Source organism: Orcinus orca, chromosome 12 (assembly GCF_937001465.1).
Source record: "Orcinus orca chromosome 12, mOrcOrc1.1, whole genome shotgun sequence".
NCBI lineage: Eukaryota > Metazoa > Chordata > Mammalia > Artiodactyla > Delphinidae > Orcinus > Orcinus orca.
In genome coordinates, this window is record NC_064570.1 from 49,299,459 (window position 1) to 49,319,260 (window position 19,802).

Below are 19,802 nucleotides of genomic sequence, written 5' to 3' on the forward strand. Positions count from 1 at the left end.
AGCCACACCTACTTCTAAACATTGAGGAATACTAATTTTACATAAAACTAAAGTTGCATTAAAAAGCAGCAGAAATTTTCATGATTATTTAAGAAAAAAAAAAAAAAGAGCACAGTAACATCGCTACAGATAATGAAAGTACCCTAGAAAGAAGGCTCACAGAACAGAGCAAAACTGTAACAATTTCAAAACGAGCTAAAAGACATGAAGACAATGATATAAGACAGGGAAGAACTCATAAATCAAAATGAGGACGCTTTAGACATGAGGTTACAGAACTAGAGAAAAGAATTAACAATAAAAGAAAATTTCAGAAATGAACAAATTAGAAGGAACACAAGACCAAATAGGCAGTCCAGTGGTTAAGACTCTGCCCTTCCAATGCTGGGGGCATGGGTTCAATCCTCGGTTAAGGAACTAAGATCCTACATGCTATGTGGCATAGCCCAAAAATAAAAAAATAAGAGAAGTAGAAGGTAGAAGAAGGAAATTTTTTTTAAACCAAAAAGAGATGAAGAAAGCTAAAAAGGATTTACAAGAAAGTGATAAATACTATAGATAGAAAGAGAAGATCCAGCATACAGATGATAAGTATTCCTAAGGAATTAAACCAATGGAAGGGAACGGAACAAACACTAAGAATTATAATTAAAGAAAACTTTCCTGAAATAAAAAAGGATTTGATATTCTATATTTTGTTTTGGGTGGTGATTACACAACTATACCCAACTGTTAAAATGCATCAAAGTGAACATCTAAGACATATGCATTTTACTGCATGTTTATACCTCAAGTAAAAATATCTGCTTAAAAACTTGAAACTACTTACTGAAAGAACACACAGGTACTGGACAATACTGAACCAGAACAACCAACACCAGACATATTTTACTAACGTTATTAGATATTAAAGAAAAAGAAGAAAATTCTTTGGGCAGGTAGTGAGTCACAGCAAGTGATTTATAAGGGGAAGAAAAGTACATTATCATCATACTCTTATGCCAGAAGAAAATACAGTAATATACTTAGGATGCTCAAGGAAATGAAAAGTGAACTGGGGACTTTATATCCAGTCAAACTGAATTTGAATTATAAAGGGCACACAGAGTTATCAACATGTAAAACTTTAGGGAATAGTGTTGTCATGAGTCCTTCCTGAGGAATCAGTGACTGTAGCATGAGTTTCATTCAGCCAAATTACAAGAGGGACCCTGAAAGAAGAACTGGTGGTGAGCATTAATCATATAGTTACTTATAAAGCTAAAATTTAATGAGGATTAGAAGGGTGAGAGTATGGTATACAATGACTATATGCTTAGTCTAACAATTTATTTTAAATGAAAGAAATGGGGAGAATATATGCAAAATTTTAAACTATTTTCAGTAAATTTTACTGGTGATGGTATTATTAATATTATTTTGAGATTGTTATATATATAATGTAGGAAAAAACAAGTAAGTAATTATGAGAATTTCTAATTTCATCATTTCCTGTGTCCTTGAGAACTGGAATCTTCAATGTGGAAGAAAGGAGATACAGATGAAATACGACAGAGGTTAATAAGTAAAATAGTCCATAGTCCTGAATTTGAATTAGAAATATCACTTTAAACTCAAGAAGTATCATATCTGTATCTATATCTAATCTATACCTGTATCTATAGTTCTGCCCATGGAATTCATCTGCAAACAATGACCAGCCGAGTAATGACAGAGACTCCTGGAATTTAGATTGTTGTTTTGAAATGTCATTTCTTGATTAAAGAAACCAGGGCCTCTGGGACAAATGGCAGATTCCAGTTCTGAGACAGGCAATTTTGAAATGAGCCTGGAACCTCAGTCATGCTATCATGGCATCAGATAGCCAGGAGTGCTATTAAAGATTTACTGGGGTCATGGCAAAGGGCTCAGGAGCCAATTTGAAGAGTCTCTCACTGGCCAAAGATGAAATAATTTGAATAGTAATTACAGTTGATTGAAACCCCACAAATGTTTTAAATCCATGAGTTCATAATGATATTATAAAATAAAACCTACTTGCTCACCTCTGGGGGAATGATAGGAAATGAATTCATTATCTTGAAAACTGATAAATATAGGTAAAGAATCAAGCATTTATCTTGCCTTTCCTATAGGAACTATACCAAACTGTAGATAAGGGGAGACATCGTGTTATAAAAGTATTCCGATTAATAATGAAAAGGAAAAACAAAATTAGAATGTCACCATTTCGCTGCCTCCAGGGAAATAATGGATGTAGGCATTGGCTGCATCAGCGTCTGCTAACTTCACAAACACAGAGACAATCAGACAGTATGAGCCTTCTGTTGAGAGGACACACTACCAAAGGGATAGAACAAGAGTCTGATGAAGCTGTTGGACCTAGCTTCCAATTTGCGAGAAATGCAATCAGTTCTGCTATAATGTGTTCTTAAAAATCTGTGCTATGTAAAATCATGAAATGAAAACCACAGGACTTATGGCAAAACTGAGGTAAAAAAAACTTCCTCGGTGACACATTAATAAGTAAGTTAATAACCTAATAAAAACAGTAACACAGTTTTATATATATTATGTGGTCAAGAAATACATCAGAACCATAATAAATAAGGCACTTTACCGTGAAAACTCCTTGACATCTGTGGAGGTGGCATGGGAAGAGCTGCAGCTTGTGAGTGATCTTGAGGTGGCGGAAGGAGCATTATCTGCAGCCAGAGGGAAGCTGTAACTCCAGATGTGGGTGGACGCAGCTCATACGTGGTGACGGATGTGGCTGGTCACGTCTGAGGTGTGTGTGTTCCTGGGTAGCTAGCTCATCAGCAGAGGCAGTTTCCTACATTCGCCTGGTGGTTCTCCTAGAGGGAAGTGCATTAAAGCAGGGGTGAGATTCATCATGATCAAGTCATTCCCTCCCTAATATATCAATCAAGGTGAAACAATCTGCATCTTCAACACAAGTATTAGCACAGAACCCACAGGACAGGGAACAGAGAAACCTGTTGAACTGCACCATGTGTGCAATCGGCAAACTCTGGCCTGGGAGAAATTCTAGAGGTGAAATAGCTTAGGTTCATTAACAGATAAAGTGTAAAAAAAGAAAGGGATAGAGGTAGAACCTGTGGAGGGAAGGCTGGCAAAGTTCTTTTTCTTGGTCTGAATGGTGGTTAAAAGGGTATTTGCCTTATAATAACTTTAACAATAATTCTAACTATAGTGTTCCATGGCTTTTTGTGTCTATATTTTAATACAATGAAAAGGTTTAAAAAATAATCAATGGCCAAAGGAAAAGGGAAAAGTAAAAGCTAGTTTTCCTTCTAAATTCATGTGGAGACAGCTTTATCAAATGAAATCATTCAAGTGACACCACTCATTTATTTATTCATAGAAATTTAAACTCTTAGTTAGGTGCTGACATGGTACTAGGACCTTAGAAAACAAAGATAATGTGACCAAGTTTCCACACTCCAGGATTTTAGTGTTTTTGTACAGACAGACATTTAAACAGATAAAGTACAGGCGCGAACAGGCGGAACACAGGCTCTAGGAGCATGGGCTTCAGTAGCTGTGGCTCACGGGCTCCAGAGTCCAGGCTCAGTAGTTATGGCCCACGGGCTTAGCTGCTCCGTGGCATGTGGGATCTTTCTGGACCAAGGCTCGAAATGGTGTCCCCTGAATTGGCAGGCGGATTCTTAACCACTGTGCCACCAGGGAAGTCCCTCCTTGTCTTTAAATGAAAGTAAACATTAATAAAAAGCAGAGCCTGATGCACTGTCAATATTCAATAATGCAACTAAGTTATGCAAAAGTATTTTTTAATAGAAATAAGAACTGAAGATAATGTGGTCTGGGTAGCCATTTAAGGGCTATTCATTGTTTTTATTGTGAGATTTATCTTATATAGAGAAACTGCATATGTACAATTTAAAAATAATTATAGGGACTTCCCTGGTGGTCCAGTGGCTAAGACTCCGCACTCCCAATGCAAGGGGCCTGGGTTCGATCCCTGGTCAGGGAACTAGATCCCACATGCTGCAACTAAGAGTTCACATGCTGCAACTGAGACCAGGCACAGCCAAGTAAATACATAAATAAAAATATTTTTAAAAATATATTTTAAAAAACTTAAAAATTATAAAGCAACCCCCCACATTACCATCTTTGTCAAGAAAGAAAAACTGCCAGCATGCCAGAAGCACCCCATTTGTCCATCCTCAATAATAACTCCATCTCCCTATTAGAGGTAACCACTAACCTGACTTTTTCCTTGCTTTTCTTGTTAAACACTTGTGTATGGATCCCTAAATAACAGAGTTATTGACTATTTTTGGACTTTATATAAATGGACTCATATGGCAGGCATTCTTTGTGTCTTGTTTCTTTCGTTCATCACTGCCTATGAGATTCATCCATGTCGTTTATAGCTGGAATTCTCTCATTTTCACTACTGTTTAATATTATGAATATACCCAAATAATCTATCCATTCAAGTACTGATAAACACTTGGCTATTTATTCCTAACGTCATGTACACAATCAACATGTTTTAAAATAAATATTTCAGTGTCAAAGAGTGTTCTGCCTATGTTCTCATCTAGGAGTTTTATGGTTTCAGGTTTTACATTTAGATCTATAATCTATTTTGAGTTTATTTTTGTATATAGTGTGAGGGCATGTTCTAATCTCATTGTTTTACATGTAGCTGTCCAGTTTTCCCAGCTTATTGAAGAGACTGTCTCCTCTTCTCCTCTCCATTGTATATTCTTGACTCCTTTGTCATAGATTAATTGACCATGGGTGCATGGATTTATTTCTGGGCTCTTTATTCTGATCTGTTGATCTATGTGTCCATCTTTGTGCTAGTGCCACGCTGTTTTGATTACTGTGGTTTTGTAGTATATTTTGAAGTCTGGGAGGGTGGTACCTCCAGCTTTGTTCTTTTTTTTCCAAGGTTGCTTTGGCAATTTGGGGTATTTTGTGGTTCCATATGAATTTTAGGATTATTTGTTCTAGTTCTGTGAAAAATGTCATGGGTATTTTGATAAGGAGTGCATTAAATCTGTAGATTGCTTTGCATCTTTGTTTCTTAAGGCAAAAGAAATTAAAGCAAAAATAAACAAATAGCCTAATTAAACTTAAAAGCTTTTGCACAGCTAAGGAAGACATCTGCAAAATAAAGAGACAACCTACTGAATGGGATAAGATATTTGCAAATGATATGACCGATGGGGGTTAATATCTCCAAAACATGTAAACAGCTCATACAACTCCATATGAAAAAAAGAAAAGAAAAGAAAAGAAAACAACCCTACCAAATGGGTAGAAGACCGGAATAGACATTTTTCCAAAGAAGACATACAGATGGCCAAGAGGCAGGTGAAAAAATGCTCAACATCACTAATTATTAGAGAAATGCAAATCAAAACTACACTGAGGTATCACTTCACACCAGTCAGAATGGCCATCATCAAAAAGTCTACAAATATCAAATGTTGGAGAGGATGTGGAGAAAAAGAACCTTGTACACTACTGGTGGGAATGCAGTTGGTGTAGCCACTATGGAAAACAGTATGGAGGTTCCTCAAAAAACTAAAAATAGAACTAAAATATGATCCAGCAATTCCACTCCTGGTATACATCCAGAAAACACAAGAACACTAATTTGAAAAGATACATGCACCCCAATGTTCAAAGCAGCACTACTTAGAGTAGCCAAGCTATGGAAGCACCCTAAGTGTCCATCAACAGATAAATGGATAAAGAAGATGTGGTATATATATATATATGTGTATATATATATACATACATATATACATACATATATATATATATACACACACACATATATATATATATATATATATATATACACACACAATCGGATATTACTCGGCCATAAAGAAGAATGAAATACTGCCATTTGTAGCAATGTGAATGGACTGAGAGAATATTATGCTTAGTGAAATAAGTCAAAGAAAGATAAATACTGTATGTTATCACTTATATGTAGAATCTAAAAAATAATACAAATGAATATATAACAAAACAGAGACAGACTCACAGATATAGAAAACAAACTAGTGGTTACCAGAGGGGAGAGGGAAGGGGGGAAGGGCAAGGTAGAGATATGAGATTAAGAGATACATACCCCTATGTATAAAACAGAAGAACAACAAGGATATCTTATATAGCACAGGAATTATAGCCATTATCTTGTAATAACTTTTAATGGAATATAATCTGTAAAAATACTGAATCACTATGCTGTACACCTGAAACTAATATAATACTGTAAGTTAACTATACTTCAATTAAAAATATAAAAAATAAAATATTTCATTAAAGCAGTTTAAGAATGCTAGGTAGCATACCCAATTTACTTTTATATAACAATAAGTAATTAGTGAATAGCTATTATTATTTAAATATGCTGGTAAAATTAGGGCAGTAGGTTTAAAAAACTGATGTTGCAGGATTCAAGTCCAATTTCTACTTGACATTATTGTCTTCAGAAAATTATATAGAAATGTCCCAAATTGTCTGCTTATTCCCTTACCAGAGAGAATAGAGGCAGTTTCCCCAAACTTGAGAAAGCAGTAGTTGCTTTTATTATAAACATCAGAATGAGTTTTATATTAAATAAATTCAGAAACTGATTTTCTCCAGCAGGTGAATTCTGATTTCTATTTCAAACAAAGTTAAACCCTTAATGCTTTAAAAGTTCTCCCATAATCACAGAATTTTTGGTAAAAATGTTATAACTCTATAAATTTTCTTTCCAGTTACTTTCAGAATTTAAGAAAAATTGATCATAATATCTAAGAGCAATGACAAATACCATTTTGTTAAAACTCTCTGAATCTCTCCTTGGGCAGATTTCTATGCCATGTGATTTTCTATGAAATTAATGGGCTATTCTCTATTCCACTGAAATGAATATGGAGTATCAATGTAATTATAAAGATATATTTGCACAAAAATACTTTATTTTCATTTCATAAGATTTCAGAGGTCTTTATTCAGTGTGCAGTTTAACAAGCTAAAAGTAACCACCATAGATATGGCTTAATTGCTTTGTTGTCTTAGCTTTGAAACTTAAAATGAGAATAGTCAGCAATTGCAGTTTAAGAAAATCTTGACAGTTAATATTCATATCTCTCAATTATTCCCAGAATTTGATAAAGTTATTGAATGAAAACTTTTACTGAATTTCTCTTCTATTACTTCCTTCTGTGTTTTTGAGTTTGGAGGCAAATCTTATTTCATGCTGGAAATGGTTCTTCCTGAAAATGGTGGCCCAATAATCACCATATAATTTTTTTACTTATTAATCTTACACTAAAAAAATCACTTTCCACAAAATCTTGGTCAACCCATATAAGGTTTGAAATTAAAATTTGTTTAAAGACTACTAAAAATAAGCATAAATTAACTTACTTTCATCATCAATATTTAAGGCCACACATATGCCAAGTAATGTGCTAGGGGGCCCTGGGGGTAAAGCGATGATGAGATAAAGCCCCTGCCTTCACAAGCATGAAACAGCCTGTAAACAATTACATAAAGTGTTTTAAAGACTATAATAGAGGTCTGCAGAAGATGCTGTGAGGGGAAGGGTCTGTCTGTGAAAGGTTTCTCCAAGGAGTCATTTTTTTGTTTGTTTGTTTGCAAGGAGTCATTTTTAATATCACATTGATAGTTTGAATAAAATATTACTGCCAAAACAATACAAGAATGTTTGCTGACTTTTATTCCTAAAAAAAGGTATGTGCTTCCTTTTATATTATTAATTTCAAGTTCTTCCTTTTACATTGTCTATTTTCTTAGCACACTTGTCTTTAGCTATATTAATGATAAACTAAAGGTAAATGCTCAAATAGGTCTAAGACTTTCCAGCTTCTCTTTTTTAACAGCCCACTTGAGTGAAAGTAATATGAAACAAATAGAATATTTACAATTTGGAATATATTGCTAAATATGATTGAGAACCCTTGTTACCAAGCATTGTTTGTGCTTTATGTATTAGTATCAATCAAGAAAATAGAAATATTTTAGTGACCTATTGCATATTGTCTTTTCTAGATGAAAATTTCTCAATTCCTCATAATAAAAGGGGAGTTCTTGGAATGGTCAACAAAGGCCATCACAGCAATGGGTCACAATTCTACATCACACTACAAGCAACTCCCTATCTAGATAGAAAATATGTGGCTTTTGGGTATGTGCATTGTAAGTTCGTCTATATAATATTCATATATGTAAAAATGTGGTTCAAAAAGATGTGGGTAAGTATTGTACATAGTCTACGGGTAACTAAAAATAGAATTTAAAAGCCAAAGTAATACCAATACTGTAGACAAACATGTTCAGAAATAAGTATTTCATAAGAAGCTTGCTATCTATAATAAACGTGGAAACCATTTAGGCACAGCCAGTATAATGTCCTGTGCATCCATCCATCCATCCATCATCCACCCTTCTATGGATCTTCAGCCTCAAGGATATTGTCAATTCTTTTAACTACGAATAACACCACAGTTCTTAATAATGTAGATATATTTAGATGCAGAAGTGAGGTGAAGCCATTTATGTAATTGTCCATGAACACTGTGAAGAGAGAGATAAAATCATCCAAGCTACAAGTAACTTTATTTTTACTGAGCAACTTAAAATATGGAAATATCTCAGGTAATAATTACTAGAATATTATTAGCAAGATGCTTACAGGCATGTGGACCTAATATGGATGGTGACTATACTTTTCATCACTCCCGTGTTTCATATCTGTTTGATTACTGAAATGAATATAAATTGAAGCTTACTTTGTCTTTCCTGAAATGATGTATAAGGTGTCAGAACTTTTCTGAATATTAGATTATTCCAGCTACTCCACAGGGATAATTACTGACTCTTCATCCTCAGAAAAAATTCCAGGCCAATGTTAATTTTAAGCACAATTTAAAAAAAAATTTAAGCACAATTATTCCTTCAGTGTAATGCAGGTGATATTTCCAGGTTGAGAAAAGCAGAAAGTATATTTTCATCCAAAGGAGATTTCTTTAAAGAGATGATTTTAACAGCTACATAAGCTAAAATAATGCATTTTCCTCCATTTTCCCTGGTCTTAATAAACTATATTCTGATTTTGAAAATGCATTCTTCAATTATTTTTTAAATCCAAATAATTCTTACAGTTTCTTAGATCTTTTAAATATCTTCCCGTCATCTTGCTGGTAGTACCTTGCCCTCAACCATATGCTTAGGTGATCCTTTATATCCTTCCAAAAGGTACCTTTCTCAAATGCAAACATGACTACTTTAAAAAATTTAGTGACTCCTTCACCACCTCCACCCCCAGATGCATAGAGCCTAGAGTTCAGAGCGGCATTCCAGGTCCTCCACCCTCTGGCCCCACATCTTTTTTCAGCCTTCCCTGCTGCTGGCCTTCTGACCCATTCATTCAACCAGCATTCTATTAGGCACCTAACAAGTGTTAGTCCCGGTGCTCAGTCCTGGGGCAAGAGTGATGTGGCACAACTTCCGCCCTTCGGGGAGCCTATATAGTGTGTTGGAAAACCCAACAACTGTGACAGTGAGACATGAACATGCAAGCCCTGTGAAGAGTGCACTGGAATACAGGAGAGAGGGCAAGGCAATAAGTACCCTCCAACTCCTTAGTAAAAGCCAGTGCAGATCCTACAGGATGGTAGTGGAGAGGAGGAGTGCTTGGTCTCCTTTTGGCGATTGCCTTTTTCCATGGGATTCATCTTTAGGGGAATCTCTTGCACTAATTCGTTATCACCAACACACTGGCCTCAGGGAGGCGCTGCACTGCTTTTATTGCTCTAGCCTAAGTATAATCTCAATTTTTTTCCCTTAAGCCTCCAAGTAACAGCTGAGTCTGGGCTGAAATATTTAAACAAGACCTGACAGAACGCTAGGGGAGAAGCAGAAAAGTAATACCATGATAGGCAACTAGATAATCTGACAAAATATAACTAACTCCTTCAAAATATAACTACCCTCCTTCCCTGCTGTAGAACTGCCTCTAGTGGAAGATGCTTTCTCTTCCCTATCATCACAGAGCACCCGCAGGTTTATCTGAGCTTCCAGAAGCCCAGACATGGTTACCAAGGTCCAGAGAGAAACAGAAATTTCCTTTCCTATTTGAGACAGACCCTCCTTCCAAGCCCTAGTTTCTGGTACATGAACTTGCCTTGTCTTCAGATGGATGACACTGGGAATGCCCTTTAGGGGAGATTGCATCAACCCACAGTCTTGTTGATGGCCCTGCCCTGTGGTTTCACAGGGAAAGAATATCAAAATACAAGCCTGTAAGATCTCCATTCACACATACATAGGTCAAAGGGGTATACGTTGGGGATAGTGCTGGGGAGGAATTAATTTCATTATAAGGGACCCCTAAAGTGGGGAGGAGTCACGGGAAGCTTCATGAGAAGGTGAAATGGGTACTGAAAGTCATGTAGAAGTTAGCCAGATAGAGAAGGCTGGAAAGCAAAATGAGTAAAATAAATTTTAGAAAGAGTGAAGAACCTCTGTAGAGAGGCCCTAAGGAGTATCCTATCTACCAGTCATCTAGTTTGGCTAGAGCTTAGAGCCCAGGGGGAAATGGAGAGAGTAGAGGCTGGAGAAGATGAGACAGCCAAGTCCTGGCTCTCAAAGGGCTGTGGGTGCCATGCTGCTGAGCACAGGCCCCCACCTGAAGGGGCTGGGAAGCCATGGAGAATTTTAAATTGGGAGCAACATGACCAGGTTCTTGTTCTGAAAAATATCTCTTTTTAGCAGAAGTGAGGAATTAATTGGCAAAGGATGAAAATGAAGGTAGAAAGGCCAGTTAAGAAGCGATGGTAACCACCTAGAGGGGTGGGATAGGGAGGGTGGGAGGGAGACACAAGAGGGAAGAGATATGGGGATATATGTATATGTATAGCTGATTCACTTTGTTATACAGCAGCAACTAACACACCATTGTAAAGCAATTATACTCCAATAAAGATGTTTAAAAAAAAAAAAAAAAAGAAGCGATGGTAATAGTAGGCCATAAATGAAGTCCTAGTCTAAGGCACTGGCAGTACAGATGAGCAGGGGATAAATGGAAAAATTCAACAGATATTTGGAAATTAGATTCAAAAAGACTTTATGACTATTTAGATGTTGGTGGTGAGGTTATGGGAAAGGTATAGAGCAATGGTATCTAATAGAACTTTCCGCAGTGATGGAAATGTACTATGATCTGTGCTGCCCAATATAACAGCCGCTAGCCACATAAGCCACTTAGCACTTGAAATGTGGCCAGTGCAACTGAGGAACTACATTTAATTAATTTAATTTAATTTAAATAGCCACCTGTGGCTATTGGCTACCATATTGGGCAGTGAAGAGCTGGAGGAACTCCTAGGATTTTGGAACTGAGTGGATGGCTGGTGCCATGCACTGCAGTAGAGAATACAAGAAGGAGGATATAGGAGAGAAGATCATGAATTCAAGATGGACAAGTTATGTTTCAAGTGAAGATACCTGTATGACAGGCAGATGGCAACTCCTGAATACCAGGAGTAGGTATTCAAGCTGGGCAAGGGCTAGAGATGTAGATTTGGAAGCTTTGAACAGGGTAGCTGAGCTGCAGTCAGACCAGAGTACCATCCCTCCCAGAACAGCCTCTGGGCCTTTGCTTGTCTTGTTACATTCTGCCTTCCTTCAGTCTGCCAAACTCCTGTTCAAGGCTTAGGTCAGAAATGCCCCCCCTAACTACCAAAATCAAACTGCCTCTTTGTCCTCTTGGCACACTGTGAACAACTTGGAATAGGAACCGAGTCTCACTTACTTTGTGCCCTAACACCTGTCACAGTGGAAAGGTGCACACAGTAGGTGCTCATTCAGTATTTGTGAAACCAATATGGAGAATAGGCTTCACAGCCTCTTGGGGTTTTTTTGTTTTTTGTTTTTTTTGCGGTACACGGGCCTCTCACTGTTGTGGCCTCTCCCGTTGTGGAGCACAGGCTCCGGACGCTCAGGTTCAGCGGCCATGGCTCACACGCCCAGCCGCTCCACGCATGTGGGATCTTCCTGGACTGGGGCACGAACCCGTGTCCCCTGCATCGGCAGGCGGACTCTCAACCACTGCACCACCAGGGAAGCCCTTCACAGCCTCTTTGGACAGAGGTGAATCTGTCCATTTATTCCCTGCTCTTCATCCTCAGAATGTATATTGTGTCCTGCTCTGTGTCATGTTTTCTAATTGGGATGGCAAAAATAGAGCCCCCCAGAAAAGAAATGACTAGAGATGGTCAGTGTCAGCACTGACACTGTCCCCATAAAGGATCATGAAATGGAAATTGCACCTTCCCCTTAACCACTGCTTCAACCCAAATACTGGCAGAGGGCACAGTCCTATGTTTAGAGCTATCTCTCTGGCCTCTGCTGCCTTTTTTTAGTTGAGAGAACCATCAGAAGTCTAGTTCCACTCAGGGAGTTCTGGCCTGTGGCCAGCGAACATGTACAGAGACCCAAACTAGCATGGCTCTGGGCTGTCTTTTATTCATGTATTCAGTGGATGGCAATGAGGTGCCCACTCTGTGCTAGGTACTGAGCACTAAGCAAAAGCATTTAAATTGGGAGCAACATGACCAGGTTCTTGTTCTGAAAAAAATCTCTTTTTAGCAGAAGTGAGGAATTAATTGGCTGGAAGTCCTAGTCTAAGGCACTGGCAGTACAGATGAGCAGGGGATAAATGGAAAAATTCAACAGATATTTGGAAATTAGATTCAAAAAGACTTTATGACTATTTAGATGTTGGTGGTGAGGTTATGGGAAAGGTCTCTGCCCTCAGGGGAGAGTCAGAAATTAATCCAAGAAGCATAGAAATAAATGTCAAATTTATCCCTGATCACTCCTATAAGGGAGAGGGGGAACTTGACATAAGTGGGGCGGGGAGGGGGGCGGTGTCTGGGAAACATTCCCCAAGGTAGTGATGGCTAAGATCTGAAGGAAGGCCAGGAGGTGACCAGGCCAGGGGACAGAGGGAGGCAAGAGCAAAGGAGACAGCTGTGGCAGGAAGGGCACATGGGGCGGTGGCTGAAGTGCTGAGAGCCAGTCTGGCTGGAACCGACAGCAAGGGAGCATGCTGCAAGGCACCCTCAAGGGGAGTGGGGAGGCCGGCCATGGGAGAGGCCTTTGGTCTTTATCATAAGGATGATGGGAAATTATTGAAGTGTTTTAAGTGGGGGAGGTGAGACCACATTAGCATTTTGAAAAGATCGCTCTGATGGCAGTGAGGATAACAGACTGGAAGGGTCCCGGAGCAGGTGTGGAGGAGCATGGCAAAGTGGACATATCTAGAGCTATTTAAGATATTTATGACTGATGTTAATTTAATTTGTAGGAAACAGCCTTAGCTAAGCTAGATAGGACTCAATTTAGGAATGGAAGCTAAATGTGAAAATTTATGACTGACTGAATTTTCCATTTTTTTCTCCTATATAGGCAATTGATTGAAGGAACAGATGTTCTTCATCAACTAGAATTGGTTCCAACAGAGAACGAAAGACCAATACAACAATGTGTAATTATTGACAGTGGAGAGTTTTATGCCTAACCTTCATATCAGTATTTTCTGACGATTTATTATTGTATAACTGATCAGCTGTTTCTACATTTAATTAAAGTGTTTGTTAAAATTTGATTTGAAAGCTGTGGCGGATGCTGTAGGTTAGCTCTCCCAACACCCAATCCCTCCCCATTTTCCTTTCTTGCCTAAAGCAAAATACACAATTTTCTAGCCTCCTTTGCAGCTAGGAGTAGCCATGGGATACTGTTCTGGCCAGTGAGACAGCAGCAGAATGCCAGTGGTCCTGCCCCTTCCCCTCTATCCAGTCTTGAATGCAGAGAGGCTGGAGCCATGAAGGAAAGGCCAAGAGAACAACAGAGGTGTCAGCCCCAATTCTTGAGCTGCGGGACCAATACCAGCAACTCCCTATGTCTAGATTTCTTGCTATCTGAGACAAATAGATCCCTGTTTGTTGGTCAATTATTGTTACTTGTAGTCAAAACCATTCTTAATTTAGCAGCAGTACCTAATGGCCTTTGAATCCTAAAACATTTGTACCTATAACAGAATTATGTTGGTGTCTGCAATTATATTTCTGCCATAAGAAAATGGGTAAATAACCAAATAGCAGAGAGGCAACAGAAAAAAATCCATTGTAATATTTCGTTGTTTATACATAACATTCAGAAAGGGATATACACTTTAGATGGTTTTATGAATAGAATGCTTGTCTCTGAGCCATACCAACCATATGAAAACCAAGGGCTTGGGTTATAGTCCCTGTGGTGGTGGACTCCTGAGATGTTACTGGGATCCAGCTTTATCAGCTGCTCCTTAAGCTGAGATTCTCAAACCCACGGCACCTAGGGAAGCTTTTCAACAAAGACTACAGGACCCTGTCCTTGACCTGCAGAGTCTCTAGATGGGGGACAGGGATTCTGCGCATTTGCTTAGCTCTCTCCCCAGAGGTTCTTATTTAAGCCACCTGGGCACTGGGCACTTGGGAATCACTGCAAGACATAAGCAACATGTTTCAGCCCCCTCTTTGCAGTCAGTGAGGTGCTTGCCTCTGTTAGTGGTGACTGCGCTCAGCTGCCGCCACCACTGCTGTCGAACTGCTGCTCTGCCCAGACCCACTGCACTTCTCTTGCCCTTAAGTGAAGGTTTGTCTTCCAAGCACAATCTCTCTTTGAGCTGATCTTAAGGAGACAGCCCCCTAATTGACCTGGGGCTTGCCAAAGGGAGGCAAAGGATTTTTAAAAACTTTTAATTTTGAAATGATTATAGGTTCACAAGTAATTGCAAAAATAGAACAGAGCAGCCCTGTGTACAGATCACCGTTTCCGCAGGGGTCCTATCTTACACTACAGTATAACATCAAAACCAGGCAACTGACAATGGCAGAGTTGTCATTTTATCCTGTATATTGTAGATCTGTGTGAGTGGCACCACAATAAAGACACAGAACTTTTTCAGCACCACAAAAGCCTCCCTCTGGCTAGCCCTTTATAGTTAACCTACTCCCTTGCTCCCATCGGGCATCTATATATACCTCTATCTTCCTCCCTTCCTTCCTTTCTTTCTCTCTCCTTCCCTCTCTCTTTCTCTCTCTGCCCTCTCTCTCTCTTTTCCTGTCTCTCTCTCTCTCCCTCCCTCTCTCTCTCTTTCTAATAACAGCTTCATTGCTATTGCCATATGGTTCTATCCTAAGCTCTGAGGTGGACGGTGAGGAAGTGTACTGCCTGTGTCACCTTCTCAAGTGACCCAGGGGCAGCAGAATGTTAAGAATGTGTGTTCTAGAGCCAGACAGCCTGAGTTTGAATCCTGGCTCTGCCCTTCCCTTGCTGCATGAACTCAGGTAAGAACTTCACTGTGCCTCTATTGCCTCATCTCAAAACAGTAGTACCTACCACACAGAGCTGCTGTGAGGGTTCAGGGGATCAGGAATTTGTAGACAGGATCTACAATACGACCAATTATGCTGTAAGTGCTCGATACACATATGATTAATAAAATCCTGGTATATGACCTTCAAAGTGTTGTCTAGGAACCTGTATTTTTAAAAAACTCCTCAATGACTGATTAACAGCCAGATTTGGGAAACACTGAAGAGGAGGTATCTCCTCTTCTTCTACTCTTAGGAGTTTTGGCCAACCTGAGAATTCAAGCTGTTTGTATGAAGCCTCCAGATCCACTCCCTGGGCCTTTGGAGGGGTTCCTTCAGTCACACTGGCGACACCTCAAACAAAGGGGCGCTGGGCTTGCCGCAGAGGCTCTCAGCAACTCCTGAAGCATGGGATGAAAGAAACTGACACGTTGCAAAGGTCCTGGTTAAAACATTACAGGCATTAGTCATGTAATAACAAGCAGCAGAGCAATTCTTACTGGCAATGAACCTGCATATTAGGGCCTTAAGCATCTATCTGATATTGTGAAAGAACTGGGATATTTGCATGGGTGTAAGAAACTGATGCCAGCTCCCCTTATTTTTCAGTTTGGCTGCAATGTAAAGGTAGAACTCTGCTAACCCCCTAAAGGATGGCAAGTTCATGGTCACTTTGTTTGCTCTCACTTCCCACTTTTAGGCTGTGTAGAAACTTTAGTCACAGATTGTATATGCAGTGGTTCTTACTGCCATCATTTAAAGGTACATGCACTGATACTTCTGTCTTAGAATATATTGTCTTAGAATGATTTATGTTTAACTATATCGTTTGGAGAAACTGATTGTTACAGAGGACTCAGAAGCTTATCCCAATTAACTCCAAATATAAGACTTTGATTTAACCAAAATGAAAGATTCCGATTTGATTAAACAGAAGGAATTCTAAATTTGTCCAAGTCTACAAATATGAGAGTAAAGGCATTCTGATGCTTTGTACAAAATGTTAACTATGTGACCTAGCCCTAAATGCTGATATGGCCAAGTCAAGTACATATGCTCTGTCTTACGCCAAGCCATGTGAATAAGCAGAGTGTGGTATCATTTCATTTTGTTTATTTTGGGAGATTTGAGATAAATATTTTAAATTCTATCTAAAGAATATGTTTTCCCCAACTCCAAACAATGCCAGCTATTTGTTAATGAATGAATAGGCTGGCAACCTCAGGATTCCATACTATTTACATTTTATACATATTTAAAATCAGGTGTGTTTGTTTTAGTCCCAGCTAGCTAGCAAAATGGTGCCCAAATCACTTAACCTTGCATTTTCTTCATTTGTAAAAAGAACAAATAGGAGTAAAGAAGTTGTTAGCTCCCTTCAGGCTCTAAAACTTCAGTGGTTCCCTGAGTAAATTTATAAAATCAATACTATTATCTACTTTTGGGCTTCAATTTCACTAGTAAAATCGGGGTACATCTATCTCATGGTGGTTTGAGGATTGAGTTAATTTGTGAAGACACCACTAATGATCCTTGACACATAGCAGAAATTTGATAAAAATTATCTTCCCATCTGGAATGTCAACCCACAAAAAACAGAGAAACTGCCACTGATAGAAAGAACATCATCATCATTTCAAGAAACAGCAAGTCCCTGTTATGCTCAGTGTTAGCTATTCTCACTAACATACTAATTTCCAATTGACTGAATTAATTCAAAGGTATATCCTCAAAATTAAAATTAATCTCTATCAACCTAGTGATACTCTTTCCCTCATGGAAACTCATTTTTTAAACTACTATATTGCTTATACCATCCACTACCCTTCCCAAAATGGAATCGCAACTTAAACTTGCAAATCTAGTTGGTCCATATCTCCAATAAATTTTATACATCATACAAAATGTAACAAACTCAGTAGTAACACATAAAACACAAATTACAAAGTTTGACACTTGATAGGGGGCTTTGAAAACATGGTGAATCATAGGTTCTTCTACTTCAGTGAGCATCAGAAATGCTTGAGCCTATTAAAACACAGATTCCTGGGCCTCACACCAGTTTCCCGTTCAGTGGATCTGGAGTGGGTTGGAGAATTTGCATTTTTAACATGTACCAGGTGATGATGATCTGCTGGCCTGGAGACCACACGTTAAGAACCACTGGGATATATTAAAGTCAAAGATACATGAGAGACTTGTGGCATACAGGTATGCAGAACAAATAAAAAAGTTATTAAGCACTAAAGTGTGACAACAGAAAAGAATGAGAAAAAATGATGAGACAAGAAACTCTGATTTCATCAAAGCAGCAGGGAGGTATGCAAACACAGATCAATCAGAAGGGATAGCAACTAGAGGCCTGGTGCAGGGTCCTAGAGCTCTTGGCTGGGCTGGAAGTGAGCCCTCCGCTTCTAGAGAGGCAACAGGGCAGTCTGGGGTTTCAGAAGAGTGACTGGGACCCTTGCTTGGGCTGCTCGGGCAGTGATCTTTACCATTCAGTACAGAATCAGTTGAACATTTTAATGAGCAGAATATCCATCAGGGTGTGTTCCGACTGAAAAGCAGCACTCCAAGACAGGATTGGGAGGAGCACAAAGGATGCCTGCGCACAGGGGGAAGTAGTGCGTAATGCTGGTATCAGAAAGCTGCCTGGGTGTAGTTTACTTTGAACTCGGGGGTTGTTCCTAAGGAATGAGTTATTAACAAGTCTTCGTTCTGTTTCCTAAAGGACTAAGAGATATAATGGGAAAAGCTCTAGCCTGCCCAGGATTTAAAGCAGTATAGAAATAAAAATAAATGTGTCTCAAGTGGCAGCCTAGAGGGAACCTAGGCTGGGCTCCAAGACTCCTGCATATCCAATAGTTTTGTGTTGCTTGTACCATAACCTTACATACCTTTGTAAAACAAGCAAAAACCCAAATAAAGAAACAAAAACTTCACAACATGTCTTGCTTGATGTAATTTTGTAGAGGATTCACCACTAAGAATTGCGGCCACTTAGGAGAATAGTTCTCCACAGGTTATAGTATAAAGCAGTCTTCTCAGACTTTAATAGGTGCACATATGGATCTCGTTAAAATGCAGATTGTGATTCAGGAGGTCTGAGGTGAGGCCTGACCTGCATTTCTAACAAGTTTTCAAGTGGTATGAATGGTATTGGTTCATGAACCAGGCTTTGAGAAGCAAGGGTAAAGTAGTGGTTTGCAACCTAAGCTGCAGACAAGAAACACCTGGGGAGTTTTTACAACTCCTAAAGCCCAGACTTTATTCCAGATGAATTAAATCAGTACCCAGGCATCAGTATTTTTCAAAATGTCTGGGTGGTTCCTATTTTCAGCCAAGGTTGAGAACACCTGCTTTAAAGTGTAATGCTCCCCTATGAAACCCTGGAACAATTATCAAGGAAATACCATAGTCCAAGTGGAGAGCATCTAGTATTTTATCACCAATCCTAATCAGTGTGAACAGTAAGAATACGAATACACAGTTTTAGCTCACTGTTAATCCTTCTCTAGTTTTGTTGGATGTTATTTAAATATTACACAAGGTTTAATACATGTTAAAACTATTATACGCATGTAAATCAATGAAGTTAGAACACTCCCTTACATCATACACAAAAATAAAATGAAAATGGCTTAACTTAAATATGACATGACAACATAAAACTCCTAGAAAAGAACATAGGCAGAACATTTTCTGACATAAATCGTAGCAACGTTTTCTTAGGTCAGTCTCCCAAGGCAAAATAAATAAAGACAAAAGTAAGCAAATTGGACCTAATCAAATGTAAAAGCTTTTGCACAGCAAAGGAAGCCATAAACAAAGCGAAAAAACAACCTGCGGACTGGGAGAAAATATTTGCAAAGGATGCAACCGACAAGGGCTTAATTTCCAAAATATATAAACAGCTCATGGAACTTAGTAACAAAAAAACCAAACAACTGTATCAAAAAATGGGCAGAAGATCTAAACGACATTTATCCAAAAAAGACATACAGATGGCCAACAGGCACATGAAAAGATGCTCAATATGGCTAATTATTAGAGAAATGCAAGTCAAAACTACAATGAGGGACTTCCCTGGTGGTGCAGTAGTTAAGACTCTGTGCTCCAAATGCAGGGGGCCGGGGTTCAATCCCTGGTCAGGGAACTAGATCCCACATGCATGCCACAACTAAGAGTATGCATGCCACAACTAAGGAGCCTGCGAGCCACCACTAAGATGCGGCGCAACCAAATGAATAAATAAATATTAAAAAAAAAAGTTGACTCGTGCCTTCATTTGGTCTGGTGTCAGATGGTTATGTGCTAAATAAATACCGTGTGAGAAATATCCTGAGAAAAGAA

The 19,802-nt window shown here is 38.8% G+C and overlaps 1 protein-coding gene across 3 annotated transcripts in view; it reads left to right on the forward strand.

Moving 5' to 3' along the window:
- PPIL6 (peptidylprolyl isomerase like 6) overlaps positions 1-13,706 on the forward strand; it is a 34,248-nt gene extending 20,542 nt beyond the window's left edge. For 2 of the 3 annotated variants that reach the window (XM_004264738.2, XM_049695316.1), the window contains 2 exons: positions 8,080-8,215; positions 13,501-13,706. In XM_004264738.2, coding sequence (XP_004264786.1) covers positions 8,080-8,215; positions 13,501-13,612 — 248 coding nt within the window. In that variant the 3' untranslated portion in view covers positions 13,613-13,706. Of the gene's footprint in view, positions 1-8,079; positions 8,227-13,500 lie in introns of all 3 variants that reach the window. The other variant, XM_033418708.2, reaches the window with a different exon arrangement.
- The last annotated feature ends 6,096 nt before the right edge of the window (positions 13,707-19,802 follow it).